Below are 25,929 nucleotides of genomic sequence, written 5' to 3' on the forward strand. Positions count from 1 at the left end.
AATCAGGACTAATTCACTTGTGAAACAAGTCCAGTTTTAACAAACTTGGCCCATTATTTACATAAGCTCAGCAAGAACAGTGACTGTGATCAATAGATCTTTTAGAATCTGCTTTGCTGGAACTTTGTATAAGGAATCTCTAGGTTGAACTTTTAGTAGCCTCTCCGGGCCAGAAGCCAAGCCCTGTACTTGCCATGAGGCATGCCTGCAATACCTTTGGGCGAATTCCTCTTCCCGAGACTGCACCTACCAAGGAGTGACATTCTTTACTCACCTGGTGGGGCTGCTGGGAACTCTGTAAGCAAGGTATCAGGCCAACAGTCCCAAGGGGCTTTATGGCTCCAGGTTTCATAAAGTCAACCTTAGTTCCTTTAAATTATCTGGTCATATCTGAGTTTATGCATATCTTTCTCAAATATGACATTCCAGTCAAAGCCTTGGTAAAATAACCAGTTTCCAATGGTGTCCTGTTACAAGGAGAACAGATTCTTATTGAACTTATGCAAATGACTGATTGCCATAGAAGAATGCTTACTGAGACCTTTTGGTTTCAGAGGGTTCATATAGAGAGAAAAGCTTGAATGCTTTGAGCACTTTTACAAATGAGCACTTATACATCTCTATAAGTTACAGATAACTTAAGAAAAAGTATCCCTAGTCTGGAAGAGCAAACATTAGAGAGAACCGGCAATGTTTAAAATAAGACAAAACATTAAGAGACACAACATTATAATCTTTTAGTTCATTTAGTCCCATGTTACCAAATCTGGTGAATGTGGCTTTAGTCAGTTTTGGAAATTCTTACCCATTTCAGTTTTAGGACTTTCAAGTATATCAAATATCTGTATTTGTCCTGAAAGTCCTTTATAGGAATCTCCTTGAAGATAAAACTCATTTTACAAGAGAATTAAAACAATTATAAATGACAAAAACTCAGAATGGATATGGTTAGAGCTAAAGAGACATGGGAATTTACAATTTAGCTGCAAGAAAATCAGGTTACAATTTCTGTGACATATAACATAAAACTTTAGGAAGTGCATAGAATCTCTAGAATAGTTATAGCATTTTCCCAAATGTAACCCAATGTTTATCACTGGTTTAAATCTTGTCAACAATTGCTAAAACCTTAGAAAGTTTAAAAACACATGCCTAAATATAATTAGGGATGTTAAACACCTGATAAAACAAAACATGGGAACTGAATTTTTCAGGCGGGCAAAGAGGAAACCATTTACACTTTTTAACAGATCAATTAGCTAAGAAAACTTTGCCCCTTTTAAACAGAAAGAAAACCAGCATTTTATACCAGTGTCTTTCCCTTTTTTTATTTTACTTCTAAGTGTGCAGTCTTAAGATAGGAGTTTTCTGGGTTTCTCTCCTATCATGAATGATGTCGCAGACAAGGGAGGGGGGGGGATCTTTCCCCTGCTGTCCTGTTTGCATCCCTCATGGGAATTTAGGAGCGTCTTAGCTAAGGCCTGTCCGCATAAACCCCGGACCAGGCTACTCCGTGGAGTAGATGACCGTTATGCCATATGACACCCCGTGAGACTCAAGGTGCAGCCCCCTCAGACTCCGTAGCCAAAGTGGTGGAGCCATACAGACACATTCACACAGTCAGACACTCTTCAGATTCAAACAGGTTGGATACCCTCCCCTTTTGGGCGTCTCTGGCTAATGGGAGGTGATCAGTCTCCCCTTTCACTCTTTACAAATTAGAGTGAGTTTCTATGGTTACAGGCAAAGGAGGATGGTAACCGGGTGTTTTCGCAGTCCCTCAAGGTTGGGCTGCTTCCTTAATCTCTCAAGGCCAAATGGCCCTTATACTTGGAAGTATAATCTATGTGGAGGCAGGTCAGGAGAGTGCTAAATCACCTTGGAGGCTGTTTTTCTTTCTTTTTTTAGTCTGTCCTGACCATATCTAAAAATTTCTTTTGTGAAGATTTCCATTCACAAACCTTCTACAACTTTCCTTTGCATTCAGGTTTTGTCCCAAGCCATTTCCTTCCAAACAACCATCTCATTTAGGACAAAATTACCTTCCCTTACCTTCAACAAAATGTATTCCCATTCCTTAAATCTTTCTTACTTATCATCTACTTTCCTACAGAGTTTCCCTTATTTCCATCAGTCTTAGTTACACTAAGCAGAACTTTGTATTCTTAGAAACACCTTTAGTTATTAACCAATTGTAAACTGTTACACAACAGAAATCTTCAGGTGGCAAATTTATGAATCAGTTAAGTGGCAAACAAGTTTACCAGCAGATTTAAATACTCTTAGTTTCTTTGCAGTAAGAAGTCAAAAGCACAAACCTACATCCAGTAATTAACGACTTAGCTTTTTATCCTGTCTGGTTAAGATATAGATGTCCACAATTCAATTCCATTTGTCATCCAAGCAAAACTTTAAAACTTTCAGGTTACCAAAGACTTTGAAAGCTATTTCAGCAATTACCCATTAGAACTTTGAGACAGACAATTAACCATCAGTTTAGTCATTCCTTTGCTAACAAATTTTAACAAGTAACACAAGCTTATTTGATCTTCAGTAGTACACTTTGATAGATTACTGCTGTAACTTCAAAGACACATCTTATCTTAATTAAACCAACAATCTTAACTTAGTTCCAATACTGATTTACGTTCCACCTGGACCCACTCCACTTTGAATGTTTACCTGAGACATGCGTGGGAAGATCTGGAGTGGGGAGGTGTTAGGTCCAGGGGGTGTTGTTCTTGCTCCTTGACAGTGGAGAGAGAAGGAGCTGTGGTGCATGATCTAGAGGCCAGTCATGCAGGCTGCACACACGTTGGTACAGAAACATGTAAGGGGGGGAAACAGAAGAAACAAAGTGCCGCCAGGAGGCAGAGAAAGGATTCCCAGTTTTGGAGCTCCTAAGCCCCAACAGAGGAGCAGACACCATGCTTTCCCACCAGCAAGGGGGAAGGGGGTTAAGCAGTCTAAGTCAGGCCAGAAAACACAAGGAAACTTCCCCGAAACAAAGAGAGTTTCGGCAGCTGCTTGGGAATATTCCTTATAGTCTCTGTCTCGAGTGAGACCAACCCCAGTTGGCTCCAGTTATACCCATTAACATGGGAAGTGAATGAGGGAGAAGCCCCATTTTAGACTCAAAGAAAACACCAAGGACAACGAGTAGAACACACAAAACAATTAACAAAAAGGTCGCTGCGCGGTTTCGGTATGCTACCGAAAGCAAGGTTTCCACCGGCCCAGAGGAGCCTCGAGATCTCCCTGCGGTGGACAAATTCCGTCCAGGGCCAAGGGGTTCCTCTGGAACGGACAAACGGATATAACCCTCGGACAAATGAGGGGCTCCAAAAAATTGGGCCCCTCGACACCCTGGAGCATCCCCCAGGGTTGGCAGGGGAGAAGTCCGAGCTCGTCAGCTCCTTCTCAAGCTGCCTACAAATACAATCCAACAACGCACGCTGTTGTACAAACACTATACCGCTACCCGCAGTATAGGTCAAACAGAGGCCTCTCAAGACTAGAGACAAACAAGAACACGAGACTGGATACAAACGAGAACATGAGACAGGAGACAAGAATGCTGGCCAGCTTACCTCCCGGTGGGAGTCAGTTGGATCCGTGGGCAGGAGTCCGATGATCTCGGTGGGACCTCCAAATGAAAGACCCGCGGATCCCCTTACCCAAGAATCCAACACTGCCACTGGATGCAATCAGCAAGAGGTTCTTTATTGTTACGCAGGCGCCTGCGGGTGGTCAGCGCGCGCCTGCGGGTGGTCAGCAGCTCCTGCTAGCTGAGCACACCCGGCTGGGGTGGTGCCGGGTTTTTATAGACAGGTACAAACAAGTTTTGGGTGGGGCGCAACTGATTGGTGGACAGTTTGAACTTTTGAAAAAGGCATACTTGGTGTTAGTGGAGTGGATCAGGGGACCCACATGTGAAAGCAGACAAAGCAATCTTACAGAAGCAGAACTGGCCAGTTAGCCCACGCATGCGAAGAGAGCGGCGGGAAGGGGGAAACAAAGAGGGGAAGTTAGACCTTACTACTCAGCAGAAAGACATCCTGTCTACGTGACTATGTGGCCATGCAGCCCCCTTGCCTACATGACCATGCCCCTGCTATTAGGAGAGGGTATCTTGTTCAAACAGGAGTTAAGTGTCATGCCTTAGTAGCCAAGCTGTTACAGAAAGGCAAAAGAGCAGTTACATTGAATTCAACCCTCGGGGAAGGGTCTTTTCACTGCAAGGGGAGGAGGGGTACTCTTACACAACAAAAGAGCAGTTAATTATTTAAAGACTGGGGGGGGTCTTTCAGAGCCTGATGTGGAACTCGATCCCAGGACCCTGGGACCAAGACCTGAGCTGAAGGCAGACGCTTAACCGACTAAGCCATACAGGCGTCCCAATAAATAAAATCTTAAAAAAAAAAGAAGAAGAAGAAAGAAAAAGGCATTTATCCTACAGACCTCAACTGTGGAGATTATTTCCCAAAGTTCTGGAACCTTCCTGTTAAGTTTTAGGGGCTTGTCTGAAGATTTACATTTCCGCAGGCAAGCGCAGGCTCGGGGCTGTGGGTATTAATAACGCAGGTGCCATCACAGACCATGAGTGGTAGCTGTAGGCAAGGAGTGGAGTACGGTTCCAGCTCCTGCAGCCGTCACCTGGGGCTTAACTCTTCGACCGAAGGTCCCCCCACCCCACCCCAAAACCGCGCTCCGCCCGAGAAAGTGCTCAGGCGGAATGTGCAAAGCCCGAGGGCTGGCTGGGAGACAGAGCAGGCAGAGCGTGGGCCTCCTCGGGTGTGCAGGCTGTGCCCACCCGGACTAAGGGCCCCTGTGTCTAGTTCATACAAATGCGCTGCCCTGTGGGCGGGCCACGGCCTGAGTGCTCACTGCCCCGGGGCGGCGGGGGGGGGGGTGTTCAGCTGACGGAGTCTGAAAGCCGCACCACACCCCTGCGGAAGGCAAGGCTGGGTCAAGGGGAAGGGAAACAGAGGCAGCCGCAGAGAAGGCAAAGGGCCCGCAGATCGCTACCCTCAGGCCAGCGGTAACCTGGCAACCTGGACCAGCAGGGTTAAGCAAGGACTAAGAATGACACAGAACTCAGAAAGGAAAACAAAAGAGCAAAGGAGAAGCCAAATATAAGAATTGGAAATAGATTGCGAAGTTATTCGGGCACCCGGAATGGAGACGAAGCCGCACAACACGAGGCCATCCTCTGCCGCAAGCTTACCTGGCTTAACGGTGACATTGACAAATCCTTCTCCAAAGGCACTGTCACTAGAAACTGCTACTTTGAAGGCATAAAGTCCTGCCAACAGCTGCAACACACAGAAAGTGACGCAGGTGAACACGCGAAAGACAGGACAGGTCCGTGGCCTAGGAAGTCTGAACACCTCGCAGCAGCCATTGTCCCGGCGCTGAGCAGAGCGCAGGGGCTGGGGTGCGTCCCCTCGGGGCCGTGCACACACTGCCCCCGGCTCGAAGATCACCCAGAAAGGCCCGCGGCCTCGTCACAGTCGCTCAGGGGCCAGAGGAGCCGAGGGCAACAGCTGGTGAACTCGTGTGCTTGGCAGTCAGTGGTCTGGGTGCCACACTCGGGGCAGCCGGGCTCCGTGACGCGGGGAGAGGGGAGCTCCCGCTGCCCCCACCGCTGTGTGGCCTCGGGAACAGAGAAGAGATAATCATCGGGTGGGAAACCAGACCCCGGCAGCTCAGTCAGTTTATTCAACCTCCTGGGCCAGGAGGGGGCGGGTTTCTTCAGGGAGGGGCTGACCTCCTGGAGCAGCATCTCACAGGGAGTTCATGAGCTGGGATGGGATCACTGGCAGCTCAGAAATGTGCCTGCTTGGGAAGCAGAGAAAACCGGAATGTCTCCACCACTGCAAAGAACAGGGCTGGGGCATCTGAGGGGCTCAGTCAGAGAAGCGTCTGCCTTCAGCTCACGTCACGATCTCAGGGTTCTGGGATGCTCCCTGCTCAGTGGGGAGTCTCCTTCTCCCTCTCCCTTTGCCCCTCCCCTCTGCTCACGCGCTCTCTCTTGCTCTCTCTGATAAATAAATAAAAATCTTTGAAATTTAAAAAAAGAAAGAGAGAGAGAACTAGAGAGAATGGGACTTGGAAGGCAGCCTTTGCAGCCTCACCCGAGACCCCTGGGCACACCTGGCCGCTTTTCTCCAAGCCGATACCCAAGTCACTCAAGTCAACTCCAGCTAGCTGGAAATCTCCTGTCCTCCTCTTGCTCTGTCTACACGGTTGGAACTTCATTCATTTATCACCTTCTTCTGACCTTAGTCCTAAAACAGATTTCAGGTTCGACAGCTAAAGCGGTAACAGAGTTCTCTGGGGGGACCTCAGGGACAACCAGTGTCCAGTTACTCACGTGAGAGAGATTAAGAGTTTGCGTGTGTCTGTCTTTTATTTCATCTTGGTAGTCTCCAGGGTGGCTTACTAAACTCCATTCATAGCTGTAGGTGGTTTCTGAGAGCGAAAAAAGAAATAAGAGTAGTCACAGATTCAGAAAGGTCGCTGTAGGCCATCTGGAGGGAAAAGGCGGGCAGCCCCGACTCCGGCAGGAGGGGAACCGAGACTCTGAACGCGGCCGTCCGCGCTCATCCCGGTAAGGGAGAGCAAGGCTTCCTATCCTTTTAAGGTAAAATTCCTGTTTCATTAGAAGAACATACAGCTAATGGAAAACTCATGAAATGCAGGAAGTGAAAAAAAGAAAATCGTGTCCCCGATCTCACACGCAGCATTTGACAGCTTTCCTTTCAGGGTGACTGTCTACACGGACACTTCCACACAGTGTAACCCACTGTACTTCTCCTCCTTTTAATGAAAGGCAAGGAGATCTCCATTTGTAGCGTCTGTTGCGGGGGTTTAAGGACACGAACACAGACTAAGCCTCCTGCATGAAGATGGAGCTGTCTCCCCACGACACTAGCAGTTCAGGGGGGAAGGGCCTCAGCCAACGGCTTTCAAGGCAAATGCCAAATGCCACCTCTGCGCTGAGGCCGCCCATATGTGACTGGGGGGACGCGAAGGAACAAGGCTGGATGAGAAGCGTTCAACACGACAAGAGCGAACATACCCTAAGAAAGAATACCTCGGATGGGTCAGGGCACAGCACCCATGTTTGCTGAAGGGGAGAGCGTTGCTCAAGCTGAAGAAAGGGCATTTTGAGCAACGTGTTTTGTAGAGCTGCGTGGGGTGTCCTGAGAACCTCAGAGCCCCGTGGGCAGCGCTGTCCCATCTGTCAGCAGAGCTCCGGGCACACTGCCCGTCTCCTCACGGTGCAATCTTCCCAGCTGCAGGGGATCACCGCAGGTCACACTCCGGGACAGGGACACCCCTCCTGCTCTAACACGCCCCTTGCCTCGCATCCTCAGCAACGCGTGACTTTGCGTCCTGACCGACGAAGGCTCGTTCCTGGGGTCCGTTCCCACGTTTCCCCCCCACTTGCAGCTCCTTCCGTAGGGTCGAGTGCTTATGAGCACCGAAGCCTCGTCCGCACCCTCTGGCCCTTGGTGGCGACCTCTTGCCGCGCTGCTGTGAGTAACCCTCGAAGATGGGCGGAGGCTGCCCCGGCTCCGCTGTCACCGAGGGGAGGCAAGCTCTCACCTGCAGGCGGCGCGGGCACGACAGAAGCCTTCAGGTCCACCTCGTGCTCTGGCAAAGTCACGATTCGATTCTCGCCAGCCCACACCGAGAGTTCTTTCACTGCAAGTTGATTGGAAAGAGTACAGTCCTTTACACACAATAATGATGTTATATTACCTCCCGACGACAGATGTGTCACTTATTTACTCATTTTTTTAAGATTTTATTTATTCACGAGAGACAGCGAGGAGAGGCAGAGGGAGCAGCAGCTCCCCACTGAGCAGGCAGCCTGACCTGGGGCTCAATCCCAGAACACAGAACACTGAGATCATTTCCTGAGCTGAAGATAGATGCTTAACTAACTAAGCCACCCAGGTGCCCCTAGATTTTTTTTTAGATAAGATAAACAGAACATATTTTTGTAATCGTTCTCTCTCTGATTTTATCTAAGACATATCCTTCCTCTGGCTAGTCACCATACCATGACCTATATTCCATCGCAGGCCAGATTTTGTCAATTTTCATTCACCCACGGGCACTGACATGGTGAAGAAAGTATGATTTAGGTTGACTGAACACAGTGCTGGGAAACAAGGGTCCTGTGTGGGTTGACTCTCTTTTCTCACTTACCGTCAGCACTTCTTGACTCCCTGGTATGTGCTATTTTTATTTAAAAACTGAGTGTAATCGTGTTTCTCTATCATAAGTCACACGCTGTTCATTTCTGACAGTGGCCTCGTGAATTACCACTGACACCTTTGCTTCTGGAAGCTTTCCAAGAGAAAACCCAGTCAGCCTCCATAAAAAGGTGATTCTAGCTCAGGCCATGGGCCATTCATGCTCGTCCAAAGCACTTACCATGAAAACAGCCCTCAGGACCACATTCATTCTCCTTCCCTAGAAGCAGCAGGACACTGCTATGTTCAGTTGGCTTCAGTCTCGCTTATGAAATGCAGTTGAGGCATGTCAAGACATTACCCAGAGAAAAGCAGAGTTTTGCTTTGGTTTCTTCTGTTTTTTAAGCGGAGTGCTCAAGACGTCCCAGCTCCTTGGAGATGCTGGGGAGCCAGGTGGCTCGCTTAAGCCTGCTCCTGTTCTCACAGTCGGTACCCTGTCCTTCCAGTACCTTCCTAGGCCAGCGGCAGGGGCCTCCTGGGTGTCTCGGGCTCCTTTCTCCCAACTCTTTGCCTTGAAATTCAGCAACTGTGGACCCAGAGGGGACACTGGTCCAACCTATCATTTTACAAGCCCTATAAAGGTCAAGTAATTGCTCAAAGTTATACAAATAGTTAACAATAAGAGATCCACCACTAATTAATTTAAATGTATTTATTTCAACAAACACACATACCAGATTACACTGTGCCAAGCTCGGCTCCAAGGACTTTAAAATGATCACTTCTTCTGAGCTTGTAACACCTCCCTGAACAGGTCCTATGAGAACCCAAGGATCCTACTTCCCAGGCTGGTTTCCTTCTCCCTAATCACCACACAGCCTCTCTTCTGCTATTCCCTTTCTCTGTACCCTAGCTCAGGATCAAAGTAAATCAACACGGCAGAGAGGGTCATCCCCACAGAACGGCTTGGGAAGCAGGTCTCCAGCATCGCCTTCGTTAGTAACTCTAACGGGAGCTCCACAGTGCTGCCCATGGTCTCTGCGAGCCCCGGCTCTTTCATGACACCTTCCTACATGGAAATCTTGCTCCTTCCCTCAGCCCATGCCCTCCTCCTCATGTCCGGCCTCTCTGGCAAGACCACTCAGCCAGCTCAGCAGACTCCTTCTGGCACTCCGGCTCCTGATGTAATGACGTCTTCCAAGTTCCTGCCCAGGCCTCTCTCGAGCTCTCCCACCACCATGCCCGGAAGGTCCCACGTGTGCCCTAAGCCTTCAGTCATCACCCCTGTGCTGATGACGCCTGGTCTTCCATCTTCAGCCCGCTGCTCATCTAGCTTCCGCTCCCACACACTCCCTGATCTCAGAGTCCTGGGGTCCGGCCAGTGAGCCCCTCACCAAATCCTAGTGATTCCAGCCCCATGAGAGCTCTTCGGGCTGCTTTTTTCTCCCTGTCCTTGTGACCACTCCCCCCCACCCCCGGTCCTAATGGATCTTCTTGTCTCCAATCAACTCCATGTTATTTTCTTGAAAACAAATCTTATTATTTCATTTTCCTGCTTAAACTCATTCAGAGATTGCCCACACTTACCCGATAAAGCATAAATTCCTTAGTACACATTACAGGTCTTTCCAAGTCTTACCCCGCTCACCACTCCGGATGCACACTGTGCCCTTCCCTCTCACTCACACGCCCAGCTCCAGCCAGACTGACCTCCTGACAGCGCTCCCAAAAATGTTCCAGTGCCCCGCGCTCGGTGGGTTCCCACCCACTAGAACCATCATTATTGCTTTAACACATCGCTGCCCTGTCCCAAACACCATGCCAACCCCATGTCAGCTGGCTTGTTCTATCCAGCGTCACTGCCTCTGGAAAGGCTTTCCCGGCCCTTCTGGAAGGTCAGGCGGGGCGTCTCCCTCCGCCCCCATCACACCTGACACAGCACTTACCACAGGATGTGAAAACCAGCTATTCGCCTGTCACTCGCATTTGCTGCCTTACAGATCACTGAGGGAAAAGACAAAGTTCGTGTTTTCGTGGCTGGTGTGGAGCACTGTTTCTAGCACAGGAGACAGGCTTGTCGACGCGCTGGGAGGGAACGCGCAAACCTTAACTGTCGCCCTAGTGTAATTCAACAGCATGGTTTGCTACTTTTCTTCCAGCTGTATTGTTCCCACAGTTACCTGTCTGGGGAGCAGGGGTCGGAGATGCAGGTTGCTCTGACGGGGAGGGCTCAGCAGGGGTGAGGCTAGCAGGACGGGTTGGGGCGCCATGATCCGGGCTCCTTGTGGGGACTGTGAGAAGTGGGCTCTCCTCTGTGGAGGCTGGGCTGAACTCCAGTCTGGCTGGAGAAGGATGACGGGAAGGCATTAGAACCTAGGAGATGAATCACAAAGACAAACTGTTAAGAAAGAAAGAAAAAACAAAAACAAAAACAAAATAATAAAATGGTTGACCTCGTTGAGCAACACAATGTCACGGACCTTTTATATAAATGGTTTTCAAAATACCATGTCTACTATCACAGAATGTTAGAACTCTAGACCATCTCTGTCTTTTTTAAAAAAAGATTAATTTATGAGACAGAACAAGTGTATGTGCATGTGTGTGTGCATGGGGGTGGGGAGAAGAGAAAGAATCTCTAGTAGATTCCCCACTGAGTGCAGAGCCTGACACAGGGCTCGATCTCGGGACCCTGAGATCATGACCTGAGCTGAAACCAAGAGGTGGATGCTTAACTGACTGAGCCCCCCAGGCATCCCTAGACCAACTCCTTCAAATATTCTCTCTGCTATCTATTTTAAAAAATGTAAGAAAACTGTGGGGTAGACAGTTATTACAAGTGAATATACACAGGCAATCACTCGAGATGAAAGAGAGAAAATAACTGTGGTGGGCTTCTAAACTAGGCAGTAAGGCAAAAACTGAAGGCAATCTGGTAATTCAACAACCAGGCTTCTAGAGTAAATAATCTCTATTTGTACCCTCTATTGTGTATAAACTGTAACTGGAAGTTATAGTTCTAGTTAGCCAACTTAGAAGGTTTTTTTTTAAAGATTTATTTAATTATTTGAGTGGGGGAGGGACAGCGGGAGAGGGAGAGAAGCAGATTCCACTAAGCATAGAGCCTGATGCGGGGCTCAATCCCACAACCCAACATCATGACCTGAGCTGAAACCAAGTGTCAGACACTTAACTGACTAAGCCACCCAGGCACCCCAGCTAACTTAGAGTTTTTAAATTATATACGATGTGCCTGAGAGGAAAGTTTCATCATAGGATAATAAAATGCTTCTGAGCTGCATCTGTCAGGGACCACAGGGCTAAGGAAGTGGAAGTCAGGCTAGGAACGCATGAGACCCAGGGGGGAAGGTGTGACGAGAAGTCACAGAGAGCAGAGCTCTAAGTCCGACGTGCACCAGGGAAGGGGCCAGTGGTGTCCACGGAAATCGCACGCTGGTGACCCTGCTGCAGCTGAGGGACGTGCGGACCCAGCACACCTCCTGTGACTGGACACCTGGTCACTGGCGTCACTGCGAATATTCACTGGTTACCAGACACCGTGGCTCCTAAAGCGCCAGGTAGGACCAGACAACTGGTAAAACCGTCCACAGCAAATTCCGGGAACAACGGAACCCTGAGTAAGGTAGGAGGGCCCACAGTGACCCCCCAACCCCCAGCTGAATAGACAGGTTCCAAGGCGACCCACCCAGAAACATCCATAAGGCCAGGTAACCAGCAGGCTACGAACACATGAACACGGGTACCAGAAAGGGAAAATTGCATCCGTCCCCACACCTCCCCATGCCCTCCCCACCCTCCCCCGTAGCTACAGCCCCTGCACTGGCTCTTGGCAGACCGCACTGCTTGGCTGCCCTGCCCCCTGCTCCCCTGCAGGGCATTCAGTAAACATCCACCCCCTCTGCTCTGCTCGTGTGACTTCGTCCCTGCCCAGGCCCCGGCCTCCAACGGACCAGCCTGCTCCACTTTGGTGGCCCCCCCATCCAATCGGGAGACCCCACAGCCTCTGTAAAGATAAACCAGTTCTGTTTAGTTTTAGAGAGTCCTGAAAAATTACCACCAACTTGAAATAAAGAACGGAGTCCGCAGACAGTGGAGGGAAACATTAAGGTACCTCTCGAAGGGTTCACAGCCACCACCAGGTCATGGCTGAGGGGACAAGTCCACTCCTGCCTCCAGTGCAGACCACTTCCTTCCTGCTCATGGCGCCTCCCTAGGCTGGAAGACCTCGCCAGTTCCTCACGCACTCCTGGGCCGTCTCCGTGACCTCCACACAGAGCTCCTGACTAGGCCAACAGCACGCAGGTCCTCCTTGACGTATGCCACCCAAAGAAAACGGATTCTCCGTGGAAGCAGTGGGTACCCCCACCCCCCATTTCGATTTCGGCCTTCGGCTTATAGCCTGGCCCCAACACCAAGAGTCTCAAATGCCCCATTTCTTTTTTCTATTCTTAATTACTTACTTTTTAAAAAGATTTTATTTATTTGACACAGATCACAAACAGGCAGAAAGGCAGGCAGAGACAGAGAGGGAAGCAGGCTCCCCACCGAGGGGAGCCCAAGATTGAGCCCACGAGGGGCTCAATCCCAGGACCCCGAGATCATGACCTGAGCCGAAGGCAGAGGCTTTAACCCACTGAGGCACCCAGGGGCCCCTCTTAATTACTTTCTAAACAACTTCTTGTGCAGGTGTCTGTCTGATCTTGCCTACTTAAAAACAAAACTGCAGGAAATATCATTTATCCTCTACAAATTTAATCTGCATTTGTTTCAAAGTTCTTGAATATGTTCTATTTGGTCACACTATTTTAGGAATAATGCTGCTACGTGTCCTTGTATGCACAAATGTTTTCAATCCTATTGCGTAAAGACTTAGAGGTTGAATGGCTGGGTCATACGGTGACTCTAGGTTTATCTTTTTTTTTTTTTTTAAGGTTTTTGTTTTGTTTTGTTTTGTTTTGTTTTAGAGACAGAGAGAGCGGATGGGCCAGCAGAGGCTGAGCAAGGTGGAGGGAGACGGAATCAGAATCCTAAGCAGAATCCAGGCTCAGCATAGGGCCTCTGGTGGGGCTTGATCTTACTACCTTGAGATCAGGATATTCAGCCAACTGAGCTGCCTGGGTGCCCCATTAAGTTTATCTTCCTGAAGAACTGCTGGATGACTTCCCAAGGGCCTGTACCATTTTATTCTCCCAGCAGTGCCTGAGTGTTCTCATTTCTCCATCCTTACTAATACTTGTTCTTTTTCTTTTAAATTCTAGCTACCCAGGGGAAGGGGTATCTCACTGTGGCTCTAATTTGCATTTTCCTAAAGATCAATGATGTTAAGGTAATTAAATAAGGAAGCCATTCTACTGAAGACAAGGAGAGATGTTGGAGGTGGGGGGCAAGGTAGGGATCTAAATTCAGTTTTTGTACCAGAATATCCAGTTGTCCTAGTACTGTTTGTTGAAAAGACTATTCTTTACCCCATGGAATTTTCTGGGGACCTTTATTTAATACAATTGTGTTATTTTAAATATTTTTTTGGTGAGAGAAATCTTTGTTTTTGTCATTAATTCCAAACTTCCTACTTTAGGAGAATAAAATTATATTTCTTATGCTGCAGATCTAATGTTTATCAACACTAATTCAAGGATTATTTACAACTCCTTTCAGTTCAAAAAAACTTAATTAGAATGTAGGGCAAAATTTGTATTTCAGTGTAAAATAAACTACTGTCTATAGGTTCTCCCAGTTCTCTGGTTCTAGACTTTCTTGTATTTGAGCTATTGTTCAACTTTACCATTTGCAGGTAACTGATAATACTGCAAAAGGACTGCAGAGGAACAAGATGCGTCTGGCTCCCAGAGGCCCGGAGGGCTACATTCTGATGCGTCCAGCCCCCAGCCTCCCGCCCGCACAGCCCCTCCACGCACAGCCCACCCTGAGCTACCCGGCCCACCTCTTCCCCAGAGTCACTGCTGGGTGCATCCTGGAGCTGAACAGTCTCCTTTCCCAAGGCCTCTCTGGAAGGTGGATCTGTCACCCAGGACGGCGACGTCCTGCTCTCTGAGGACCGTTTTGGGGCTGGGGTCCGTGCTGACCCATTCAGCGGATGGAGCACAGGATCCTCCTGCTCCTCGGCGGCCCTGGGCAGGCCGTCTCCAGCAGAGGGGCCGCTGGGGAACGGGCCCCAGTCGGTGTACTCAGCACTGCCTCTGCGCTCCTGCTGGCTGAGGGGCTGGAAGGGGTCCTGCTCAGGATCCCTGTAGTCATTGGAATACTCCATCTCCTCCTCTGGGCCCCACTCAGGGACCTCCTGCTCCTCGGTGACCCAGGGCAGGTTGTCTCCAGCGAAGGGGCCGCCCGGGAACAGGCCCCAGTTGGTGTACTCGGCACTGCCTCCGGGCTCCTGCTTGCTGAGGGGCTGGAAGGGGTCTAGCTCAGGGTCCCTGTAGTCATCGGGGTACTCCGACGCCCTTCTCAGGCGGAGAGCGGGGCCCAGAGGAGACAAGTCCTTTCTGAGACCCTTAGGCGAGTCCCCCCAGAGTCCCGAGGGGGACCTCCTGCGGAGCACCATCTCCCTGTAGCGGAGCAGCCTCGAGGGCCCGCGGGCCGGCCTGTGCACGAAGGTGAGGTAGGACCGGACGGAGCCCACCTCCCTGGGCTCGCAGCTCTCGGGGCGCGGGCAGCTCACCAGGTAGCAGCGGCCCTCAAACCACCAGGCCAGGTCACAGCGGGCCAGGTCACAGCACGCAGCCGTGCAGTCCGCCACGGGGCTGCTCTGAGGCACCCATGCGATTCGGGTAGTTTCCAGGTTTGGTGAAATGACGGCATTGGCGAATGTCCTCCCCTTGCTGCACGGGCCACAGGCACAACCTGCAAAGGACACAGTCTCTGATGAGGAAAGGAGCCAAGTTGTGTCTGGCCAGCCCATAAACAACCAGCATTTCCAGCAGAAATTCCCCTGCCGTACCTCACAGTCCCCCCATTGCCACACCCATCCACACGTCCTCCTGTCCCTACCCCCCACTCCGCACCTGTCCTGGCGCTTGCCCACCTGCCCACTGGATGCTCCATCCTTTCTCTCCATGTTCTCTCACGGGGGCCCAGAAGCATCCTTTGCCATCTGTGTACTGCTCTTCTATTATTTACAATATTTTGCTCCTCACCCAAAATTCAGTTATAAAGGTTTACTTTAGGGATATCACATTATTGCTGCTGTTAAACTGATTTCTTTAAAGGATTTTATTTCTTTATTTGACAGAGAGAGACACAGCGAGAGAGGGAGTACAAGCAGGGGGAGTGGGAGAGGCAGAAGCAGGCTTCCCGCTGAGCAGGGAGCCCACCCCACGTGGGGCTCGATCCCAGGACTCTGGGATCATGACCAGAGCCAAAGCCAGGTGCTTAATGACTGAGCCACCCAGATGTCCCTGATTCTTCTTTTTTTTTTAATCTCACAGGTTATTCTGATGATAGCTCAACTGACAGGGAAATATCAAAGGAGAGGAAAAACTTGTCCTCAGCACAGGTCTGTAACAACTAGTCTTTTGGTTTTCTTTTTTTTCCTCCCCCTCTAGAATTTTTAAATAATTATTATTTTTTATTATGTTAGTCACCATATAGTACATATTAGTACATTGATGTGTTCCATGATTCATTATTTATGTATAACACCCAGTGCTCCATGCAATACCTGCCCTCCTTAATACCCATCACTGGGTTTTCCTTTAAAGATTTTTATTTAGCAGAGAGAGGAAGAGAGAGAGCACAAGCAGGAGGAGCAGCAGAGGGAGACAAAGAAGTGGGGCTCAATCCCAGGACCCTGAGACCAGGATCATGACCTGAGCTGAAAACAGCTGCTTAACCAACTGAGCCACCCAGGCACCTCTGCAGCAACTAGCTCTAATCAGATCCTAAATAGCTATAAATATTTCCAGTTAGCAAACTGGGCAGGTGTGAGGGCAACGCTATCCCCCACCCCCAGCTGTGTTCTGCAAATGCAGTGGTGCAGGCCCATGAGACGCAGTGACAGCAAGTGGCACTTTAAGAACCTTCTGCTGCAGTCCCTCATTCTCCAAAAGCCAAAGGCAAAGTCACTTTTATTCTTTGTTGGTAGAGGTCTCTTTACTTGTGAGGGCTCGTCACTGACCATTTTTTAAACTACTGTTACTTTCCTCATAGTGACAATCAGAGAGAGCTTCTAACTGGAGGGAAGAGAAATGGAGTCCCTTTTATTTTTACCTGTGTACACATGAGCATCATTATACACTTTTAAGAATTGTTCAGTGTCAAACACTGACTCTATAGGAAAGTCTAATCGGTCCAATTTAAGAGGAATTAGATGTAATAGATATGTATCTTTCCAAACGAATAAGCTAGCAACAAACTATTTTAATTCAACTGGAAGGATATTTTCTCGAATGCAAATCTATTTAGTAGTTTCAGCCTTTTATTTTCTAACAAAAAGCTTAATTTCAGATCTAGAGAGGGAAAAAAGACCTCCAGCTGAACATAAAAAACATCTCTAATGAAAACCAAGTGATGAAGGGTATACAGCAGATAGTTAATCTCTGACTCCCACCTGTACTCTCAAAAATACTGCCTTTATTTGAAAAGATACCACTACATCCCTGAGTGGCCTTTCAATGAAGACCCAAGCTAGAAACTTCTTTCAAACACACATGGTAAGATATGCTTCATTTCCCTGGAAAAATGGTGAGGTCACCTTCTTTTGGACAGTGCGAGCCACAGAAATGGCCTTGTTTCATTTCTGGTGTTGGCCACCAGGCAGCTCAAAACCAACTTATAAAACTGTGTCAGAAACCACTATCCAAAAGGCAGGCTTTGCTCCTAAAGCAAACTGTTCTAGTGGCTACGGAGAACTGGCTTGGAAGAGCTTAAAGCAGTTTTCAATCAGGCGGAAACTGCCATACACTTCTGGGAGAACATAATCCCTTTGTTTTGCAAAAACATCACCTGAATGATCTGTATAGACAGAAGTACCTAACGCAGAGGTCTTAGTGCTCAGTGAAGAAGTCTGAGAGGGTTTCTAACAACTAAACCATGCTTCTGTCGGGCCAAGTGGCCATAATTACTTCAGACTCTCTCAGACTCACTCCACGAAAGCTCTTGAAGAGACCAGAGAAGACTCACCCATGTTCGTACCCTCTACCATTGTCCCCGCCCAATCTAGGACCATAGTCACTCCATGACTGCTGACAAATCAGTAAAATCACTGGCTAGCGTTTTGTTAAAGGTAGAGCGGATAGAGAGGGAAGACAGGCAAACTGCACATAATGTTACTAATAAAGTAATTCAGGAATTTTATGTGTTATTATTTTTTTATAAGATTTTTTATTTATTTATTTGACAGAGAGAGATCACAAGTAGGCAGAGAGGCAGACAGAGAGAGAGGAGGAAGCAGGCTCCCTGCTGAGCAGAGAGCCCGATGCGGGACTCGATCCCAGGACCCTGAGATCATGACCTGAGCCGAAGGCAGAGGCTTAACCCTCTGAGCCACCCAGGCGCCCTCAGGAATTTTAAATTAATGGAAAAATCACAAGAAAAAGGCATAAAGGAATGAAAAAGTGGGGATTTGGGAGGGGGAAAAAAGTGTTCAAATATTAGTAATCTCTGGGGCAATGACAGGGCTTCTCCAGTGGCACGGTTTTCTGAGGGGCCCCTCCATGCGCTACAACAGTGCTTCTAATGGTTTCGTTGCTTCAGACCCCTGAGCCACACCTGCTAGGTGTTCTGGTTCCATAGGTCTGGAGCAGAGGAAACTGCATTTTAACAAAGATCACTCTCAGTGTTAAAAAGAAACAGGCCCCAAATGGAATCACTTATGTTAAGCTCCACTGAGATGACCTATTTGTAACTGCAGATTCTGCCTCTTCCACAAATGCAACTGAAACTCCTCAGTCTGGACCGTGTAGATCCTACACCTGAGGTCATTTGCATGGTAAGACCCTCTGACTTCCCCTGAGGGAAAGTGACCTTGCCTACTTCTCCCTGTAAAATCATTCCATTTTGTACAGCTCCTTCAAGCTCCTTTCTACCTTCTTGACAGAATGCTGCCCAGGTCACGAATCCTTGAATAAAGCTAATTAGATCTTTAAATTTACTCAGTTGAATTTCTGTTTTAACACAGGTTTGCCTCATTATGGCTTCACCACACTTGGATAATCCCCACACATCTCTACTCTCAGTCCTCGGTAAATTCAAAGGGGCCCTAGCTGGCCCGGGGCCCTAGCTGGCCTAGCCAGGACACTGAGCACCAGCACTGCAACTCACCAGTATTTCCTGTCACGGGTATGTCCACACTGAGCAAGCAGAGCAGAACATATGAAAATAAAGATTTATGATAAAAGAGTGTGGTCATTTGCTTTCCAAAAAGATCTACTATGCAATTATTTTAAATAAATATATAGAGTTTTCTTAGTATATACAAACTGTGACTTTATATTTTCAAAAATCTTCATGACAGGTGTGCCTTCATGGCTCAGTGGGTTAAAGCCTCTGCCATCAGCTAGGTCATGAGCCCAGGGTCCTGGGATCGGGCCCCACATCAGGCTCTCTGCTCAATGGGAGGCCTGCTTCCTCTTCTCTTTCTGCCTGCCTCTCTGCCTACTTGTGGTTTCCCTCTGTCAAATAAATAAATAAAGTCTTTAAAAAAAAAAATCATCATGATAATAAAAAACAATTTAAATTCCCATTTCCAGAAAACCACTGGTGCATGAGGTTGGCCTTTATGCCTTTTACATGTAAAATAATCCTGTTGGGAAGCAAACACATAGCACCTTCATTTCAGATTGATCTGAGTTGTTTCGTTGTTTATTACTTTCTGAAGAGTCATCCGTCTTACTTAATACGCAGTGTTCATTACATCATGTGTCTTCCTTCATGAACATCCTCCAGTTACTCCATCCCACCACCCCCAAATCCCTCCAGCAACCCTCAATTTGTTTCCTATGATTAAGAGTCTCTTATGGTTTGTCTCTTTCTCTGATTTCATCTTACTTTATTCCTCTTTCCCTTCCCCTAGGTTCATCCCCTAGGTTTTGTTTCTGATCTGAGTTGTTTAAGCCAAAGACAGGAAGCTCATGTGAAATGCTAGGGTCTCCAGGATGACGGTTTCCTACCTGCAACAGCGGCCAGCAGCAGTAAAGAGGAGAGCACACTAGTGGGGAGTGCCATTCCGTCTCACACAGTGGATGGAGTCCAGCTTCCAAGAAGACCCTGGGAGGCCTCTGGTGCAGGCTTCCTTTGATGTTTCTTAGGAACCAGATTTGAACTCAGGAACTTCAAAGGAAAATCAGAAAGCAGACAGGAAGAAGAATAAGTAAATGAGAAAAAAAGAAAGAGAATAGGTAAATGAGGAAACACGCAAGATAATTTCTATGACTTATCCATCTCACTGGGAAGCCTGTCCTGTTAACACCGCAGGGTCACATTCCAGGGCACCTGGGTGGCTCAGAGGGTTAAGCCTCTGCCTTCGGCTCAGGTCATGATCTCAGGGTCCTGGGATCGAGTCCCACATTGGGCTCTCTGCTCAGCAGGGAGCCTGCTTCCTCCTCTCTCTCTCTCTGCCTGCCTCTCTACCTGCTTGTGATCTCTGTCTGTCAAATAAATAAATAAAATCTTAAAAAAAAAAAAAAAAAAAACACCGCAGGGTCACATTCCAGGCAAACCGTCCACTCTAAGTTTGTACAAACAGAAAGGACACTTCCTGGGATGAGGCAGAGGCTTTCATGTTTTTGTAGGGTCCAAGGGCAGGCAGCCCCAAAATGGGCCACTTGTGCATGAACACTATTTTGAGTTAAAAGCAATCCAAACTCAGCAGACTCAGGAGAAACTCGATCTCCTCTCAACTGCCTACTTGTACCAGGAAGACAGCTATTTTTTTTTTTTAAGATTTACTGATTTATTTGGGAGAGAAAGGGAGCAAACACATGTACACAAACACACATGTGTGTGAGCAGGGGAAGGGGCAGAGGGAGAGGGAGAGAACCTCATGCAGACTCCGCAGTGAGCACAGAGCCTGATGTGGGGTTTAACCCTGGGATCATGACCCAAGCTGAAATCAAGGTGCTCAACAACTGAGCCACCAGGCACCCCAGGAAGAGAGTTATTAACAAAGATTCCTCTTCACCTAAGAAACTTCTCTACATTATAGGGTGCCTGTGGTTTCCAAATACCTTCTTTCACTTTCCTGCTAGTGGTCTTTCTCCCTTGGTATTCTCCGATCCCTTCCCCTCTTTAGCTCATCATATAAACCTCATACTGCCTGACTGTCTTTGGAATTTCCATGCCTGTGTGGATTCCCCATATGTACACTATTAAATTTGACTTCCTCCTGTTAATCTGCTTCCTGTCAATTTGACTCTTAGTCCAGCTAGAAGGACCTTAAATGGCAGAGGAAATTTTTCATCCCCAACACTTGCTGCCCTTACAAACCCAAACCTATGAAATAAGACAAAATCAATGATAGTACTATATTTTGTCAATTCTACCAGTTACATATTTTCATACTTGTAGTACCCCTGGAATCAGGATGTCTTAAGTTGGCCAAGCACTGGGCAGGAAACAGACGCCAGTGTTTGTGCGTACATATTGATTATGCAGAACTGGTAATCTTGGCTTGGGAGAAAGACAGTATGAAGCACTCTTCTAAGAAATATTGCATCCCCAGTGCTCATGATGATACACAGGCAATGTTGTGTGGGAAAAACTCTGATAGCACTAACCACCTTAACAAATGACTCAGAAGCAGTAGATCAAGATTATAGGGAAATTTAAGAATACATTAATTTATAATCACCTATAGTTCCTTTTTACCAATGGACGAGGATGATTTATTATAAAAATCTGTCCAAATAAATCTGTTTCAATGTGAAGAAACTTTCTGACAAGAAAATTATGTGCTATGGGTAACTGATAGAAATTTTCTTCTTCCCTAGTGGTATTTAAAATAATAAGCCCTCTTATAATCACTACCATCATAGTGTCAAAAAAATGTAGTAATATTGGCACTTTTTGTCTGGCACTTTCTTCAGTGTGATCTTCATAACAACCCAGGCAGTATTATTATCTCTGCTTTAAAAATGATGAGGGATTTCAATGCATGGGTGGCTCAGTCAGTTAAGCTTCTGCTTTTGGCTCAGGTCATGATTCCAGGGTGCTGGGATCGAGCCCTGCAATGGGGTTCTTGCTCAGTGGGGAGCCTGCTTCCTCCTCTGCCTGCTGTTCCCCGTTTGTGTGCTCTCGCACACGTTCTCTCTCTCTGACAAATAAATAAATAAAATCTCTGAAAAAAAATGATGAGGGGTGCCTGGGTAGCTCAGTCAGTTAAGCATCCAACTCTTGATTTTGGCTTAGGTCATGATCTCAGGGTCATGAGATCAAATCCCATGATAAGCTCCATACTGGGCATGGAGTCTGCTTGAGATTTTCTCTCTCCCTCTCTTTCTGCCCTTCCCCCCACCTCCGTCTCTGGGGAGAAAAAAAAAAAAAAGGATGAAATTGAAGCTTAAAAATTTCACTGAGGGGAGCATGGATGGCTCAGTTGGTTAAGAGTCTGAATTCGGCTCAGGTCATGTTCTCAGGGTCCTGGGATTGAGTCCCCTGTCAGGCTCCCTGAGCAGGGAGGCTGCTTATTCCTCTCCCTTTGCCCCTCCCCCCTCCTTTGTGTTCTCTCTGTCTGTCAAATAAATAAGTAAAATCTCAAAAAAAAAAAAAAAAGTTCACTGATTTGCCCAAGGCTGACAAACCAGTACTAGCGTTACTGGTCATCACTAACTCGGGAAAAATAAGGGTAAGGCCTGCTGTCCTGCTTCCACTGTCCCCTCCCAGGCAATCTCAAGGATGCTGAACAAATAGAAAGCAGAGTTCCTGGCTGAGCTTTCCAACAAGGCTGCTGAACAAACTCAGGTAAACTTACCGCAAGAGAAGCCAGTCAGGAGAGAAAGGTTTGGAAAAGAGAATGGAAGAGGTTTATTTTGGGTGCTGGCAGCAGGTGGAGGTGGCAGGCTTAAGCCTTACCAACTGACCTCTCCACCAGCAGAAGAGATGCCTCTTCACAGGGCGAGAGCTTCAGGGGGTTATTTCCCCCTGAAGGAAGGTGGTGTTTCCAAGAGAGCAGACAGGTGTGGTCATAGACAGGGATGGGCAGATGTTCAGCACATGGTCATGGTGTTCAGCACACGATCATGAGCAGGAAAGGGAATGTGTGGGTGTGGGGTAGGGACTTCTAGGCATTACATCACTTAGAGCTTTTCTGGCCTGGAATGTTCCAGTCACCGCAAAACATCTTTGTCAATGCCTCAGAAATAAGAACAACGGGCCTCAGGTAGAGCATCAGTTAAGGGGTCTTCTCTACTTCAGGTTTTAACTGTTGGGGTGTATGGCTGAGCAAGAGGCTAGTGACACAGGTACTTGCTATTTCGAGTACGTCAAAGGCTTCCGGGAGTAAGCGCACCTGGGTAGAGGTTTCCTCATGAGTGTGTCGGAACCTTGCTGTGGGTGCAGGTTGCTATGTTCTCATCAAGGAGACTGTAGTTGCGCTGAAAACCATTCTTTTCCCACCCACACCTTAGTTCCCTCCCCTTTTACCCACAGACCTGGCCTTTTAGGAGACTACAAGACTCCTTGCTTCCCCCCTTGCACCATCCGTTCTAGAAGCAACCCAGAACATTTAGAAATTTTGGAGCGTAGGAGGAAGGGGGAGGAATAACAAAGAGTGGGACATGCCCCAACCCAGGCTTCCTGGCCATTATTCAGGACCGATGTGGTAATCTAGGGGACAGGAGAGGTTCAAATGACAAAGCTAGAATAAGTCCAAAGTGAGTCTGAGGGAAAACAATCCACGGGTTGGGGGCATGCTGTGTCTCGCCATCACTGGGCACTCTCCCCGAGGGCTGTGGGCAAAGTGAGCCTGTAGAGTGTGAAGGGGAGAACTGGTCATCCCAAAGCATGCCATTTTGACGTGAAGACTATTTTGAGCTAAAGGTCATCAATGCCCAGAAGATTCAGGAAAAGGTCTATACCTCCCCACAACTGCCTACATCTACTTTGTACCTCCCCACAACTGCCTACATCTACTTTGGAAAGGCAGCTGCTTCCAGGAAGAGAGCTATTACTAGAGACAGCTTTTTACCTAAGAAAGTTATCTGTAAAACAGCACAAACTTTGTTTTCCAAACATACTCTTCTTTCCTGTCAATGGCCTTTCTCCACTGCGCATCCCTAAACTGTTCCTCTCTTCCTTAACTCCGGATGTTATATATAAGCCTTAACTACCTGGCTTGCTTTTGGGTCTCACATTCTCATATTTTTGTGGGGCTCCCACGCATATGAAATTAGTTTTTCTCCTGTTGATCTGCCTTGTGTCAATTCGATTATTAGAGCAGCCAAAGAATCTAGGAGGCTAGAAGGAAAATTTTCCTGCTCCTACAGGTATCAGAAGAAGCAACAAAAGAAGAGGGCATGACTGGCTAGGAGACGGGGGATTCCTTATAAGGCTAGCAGGAACTATTTTCTAGGGTCAGGTAGGCTCACTAAAGCTGTTGACCGCGACGGGCATATGTTGGGTATCCCTGACAGATGTTTCCATGAGTGCAGGCTGACTTGGGGTTAGATTTGTGATGGCCTCAGCCTCCATTTGTGGGTCCTTAAAACAAATTTACTTAACCAGATGCACCCGGAAAGGACAAGGAGTCTGCAAACAAAACTGAATACAGCATTCTACGGAAGGAAGGTTTTGGAACTGCCAGAATTTGCTTTTGAGTCTTCATCAGGAAACAACTCAAACCACAAGAATGCTTCCTGTTCGGCTTTGCTGACAAGCTCTGCATCGACCCCTTAGAATAAGTCTGCTGCCCACCCTGCAACCATCACTGGCCCAGGCCCAGGGGAGGCCAACGAGGGCCTCAAAGGGCCTTGTGTTACTGAGATGACATAGACTAAGAAACCAGAAAGGAGTGCGGGTGATCTAAGGACAAGTCAGGAGATGGCTAACACTCCTCCGGGTCACAACAAGAGAGGACCTCAGAACACGGACTTCCAGAAAATGAAGCGGGGAAGGTCAGCATTCAGTAAGAGTCCCATAAGCTTCCCACCGAAGACCCCAGAAGAAGAAAACCCGATCGTGCGAACAACTTGCCACCAGTAACTTCCTTTCTGTCCAGCAAGGAAAGTGTGGTCTGAGATGGCAAGAGGACAGAGAGAAGACTGACCATCTCCCGTCAGCAGTAACTGACCACTCTCTACCCGTCAGCAGTAACTGACCACTCTCTACCCGAAAGGCAAGAGAAGGGCAGCTGGGTCTCCGGGAACAGCATTCAGTCAGCTGCCCAGGATGCTGCCCTAGATGATACCAGTGCTGGCCAGGCAGGTAGAGCTGGTCAAGAATCCCATGGATAAAGGCCAGTCCTCCACCGGACCTTTGGGTACCTTTGGCCAAATTAAGACAAGGCACTGTTCTGGGCAGCACTACTCCAAAGGTTCACCGCCTGGCAAGCAGACGGTGTGCCAAATTTCCAACCCCTCAGCACTTCGGCAGATACACTTGCACAATATACTTTCACAATTACGCGGTACCTGGATGGCAGTCCATTGCCATTTTCTCAGAGCAAGAGGTTCTCAGTAACAAGGCTGTTTCCTAGTCTCAGTACCACAGCTAAGGGGCTCTTTGTTTAGTACATTAATATGAGCAAACAATGGGTCTCCATTTCCTCAACATTAACAGGCACATGGACCAGCTGTTACCAAGTCTTTTCAGCTCTGACACGTTGTAAGTTTTGCATTTTTAAATACATAGGTAGTACGTTGTAGGCTAAGTTATGTTTTGACATATCTTCCCACTTGACCCACAGAACAACCCTCTCTGAACTAGTTCTTACTATCTCCATTTCACACGAAAGGAGACCGAGTTTCAGAGTCGGGCACAGCCCGCCCTGCAGCAGCCCCGGCCACATCTGTGTCCTGCGAAGTAAGCACATTCCTCTCCAGGTTCCTTGACAAGACTCACTGATTTATTCAGTCTCTGAATTGCCAGTTCCCACGCTGACTCCACTTCTGTCTGTGCTCTCTCCTGCTGCTTGCCTTTTGCCACCTTCCCGTTGTTTTATGTCCTCAGTAAAGGATACCTTCCAAAAAAATTTCTGTCAAAGGTTAGGTTGTATAGTGATAAAATAGGACTTTTAAAAGAAGGTGTAACAAATTCAAAACATTATAAATAGTACAAACCCACATAACCTTAAAAAAACTCTGGATGGATCAACTTAATACACCTAAAGATCTGAAAGATCTGAAAGAAATGCCCCTCCCAAGGTGAAAATTGGTGAGAATAATTTTCCTCTTCCTTTCTTAACTATATTTTCTTTCTTTTTCCTAAACCAAACACATCTTACCTTTGCATTCATAAGATACAATTATAATTTTCATTTTTAAGGAAAGCTTAGTATTTCAACATGGTGATTCCAACATGGTAGCTATTTTAAAAGAATAGAATGGATATTTCTTTTTCTTCTTCTTGTCTTTTAAGATTTTATTTTTACTTTTTTCTCACATACATTATTTTTATTATGTTAGTCCCCAAACAGGACATCATTAGTTCTTTTTTAAAAAAAGATTTTATTTATTTATTTGACAGAGATCACAAGTAGGCAGAGCAGCAGGCAGAGAGGGGGGGAAGCAGGCTCTCCACTGAGCAGAGAGCC

General features: G+C 47.5%; 1 protein-coding gene across 8 annotated transcripts in view; it reads right to left on the bottom strand.

Annotated features, from left to right (window-relative positions):
* KIAA0319 (KIAA0319 ortholog) overlaps positions 1-25,929 on the bottom strand; it is a 99,530-nt gene that overhangs the window by 40,965 nt on the left and 32,636 nt on the right. For 4 of the 8 annotated variants that reach the window (XM_045085103.1, XM_045085104.1, XM_045085098.1 and 1 more), the window contains exons 2-8: positions 25,239-25,356; positions 19,355-19,514; positions 14,173-15,089; positions 10,391-10,583; positions 7,615-7,713; positions 6,377-6,474; positions 5,228-5,315 (exon numbers count right to left, since the gene is read on the bottom strand). In XM_045085103.1, the coding sequence (XP_044941038.1) occupies positions 5,228-5,315; positions 6,377-6,474; positions 7,615-7,713; positions 10,391-10,583; positions 14,173-15,089; positions 19,355-19,409 (1,450 nt within the window). In that variant the 5' untranslated portion in view covers positions 19,410-19,514; positions 25,239-25,356. The remainder of the gene's footprint in view (positions 1-5,227; positions 5,316-6,376; positions 6,475-7,614; positions 7,714-10,390; positions 10,584-14,172; positions 15,090-19,354; positions 19,515-25,238; positions 25,357-25,929) is intronic. The other 4 variants (XM_045085100.1, XM_045085099.1, XM_045085102.1 and 1 more) reach the window with 2 other exon arrangements.

The sequence above is a fragment of the Mustela putorius genome, unplaced genomic scaffold (assembly GCF_011764305.1).
Source record: "Mustela putorius furo isolate JIRA1106 unplaced genomic scaffold, ASM1176430v1.1 tig00000831_pilon_pilon_pilon, whole genome shotgun sequence".
Lineage (NCBI taxonomy): Eukaryota > Metazoa > Chordata > Mammalia > Carnivora > Mustelidae > Mustela > Mustela putorius.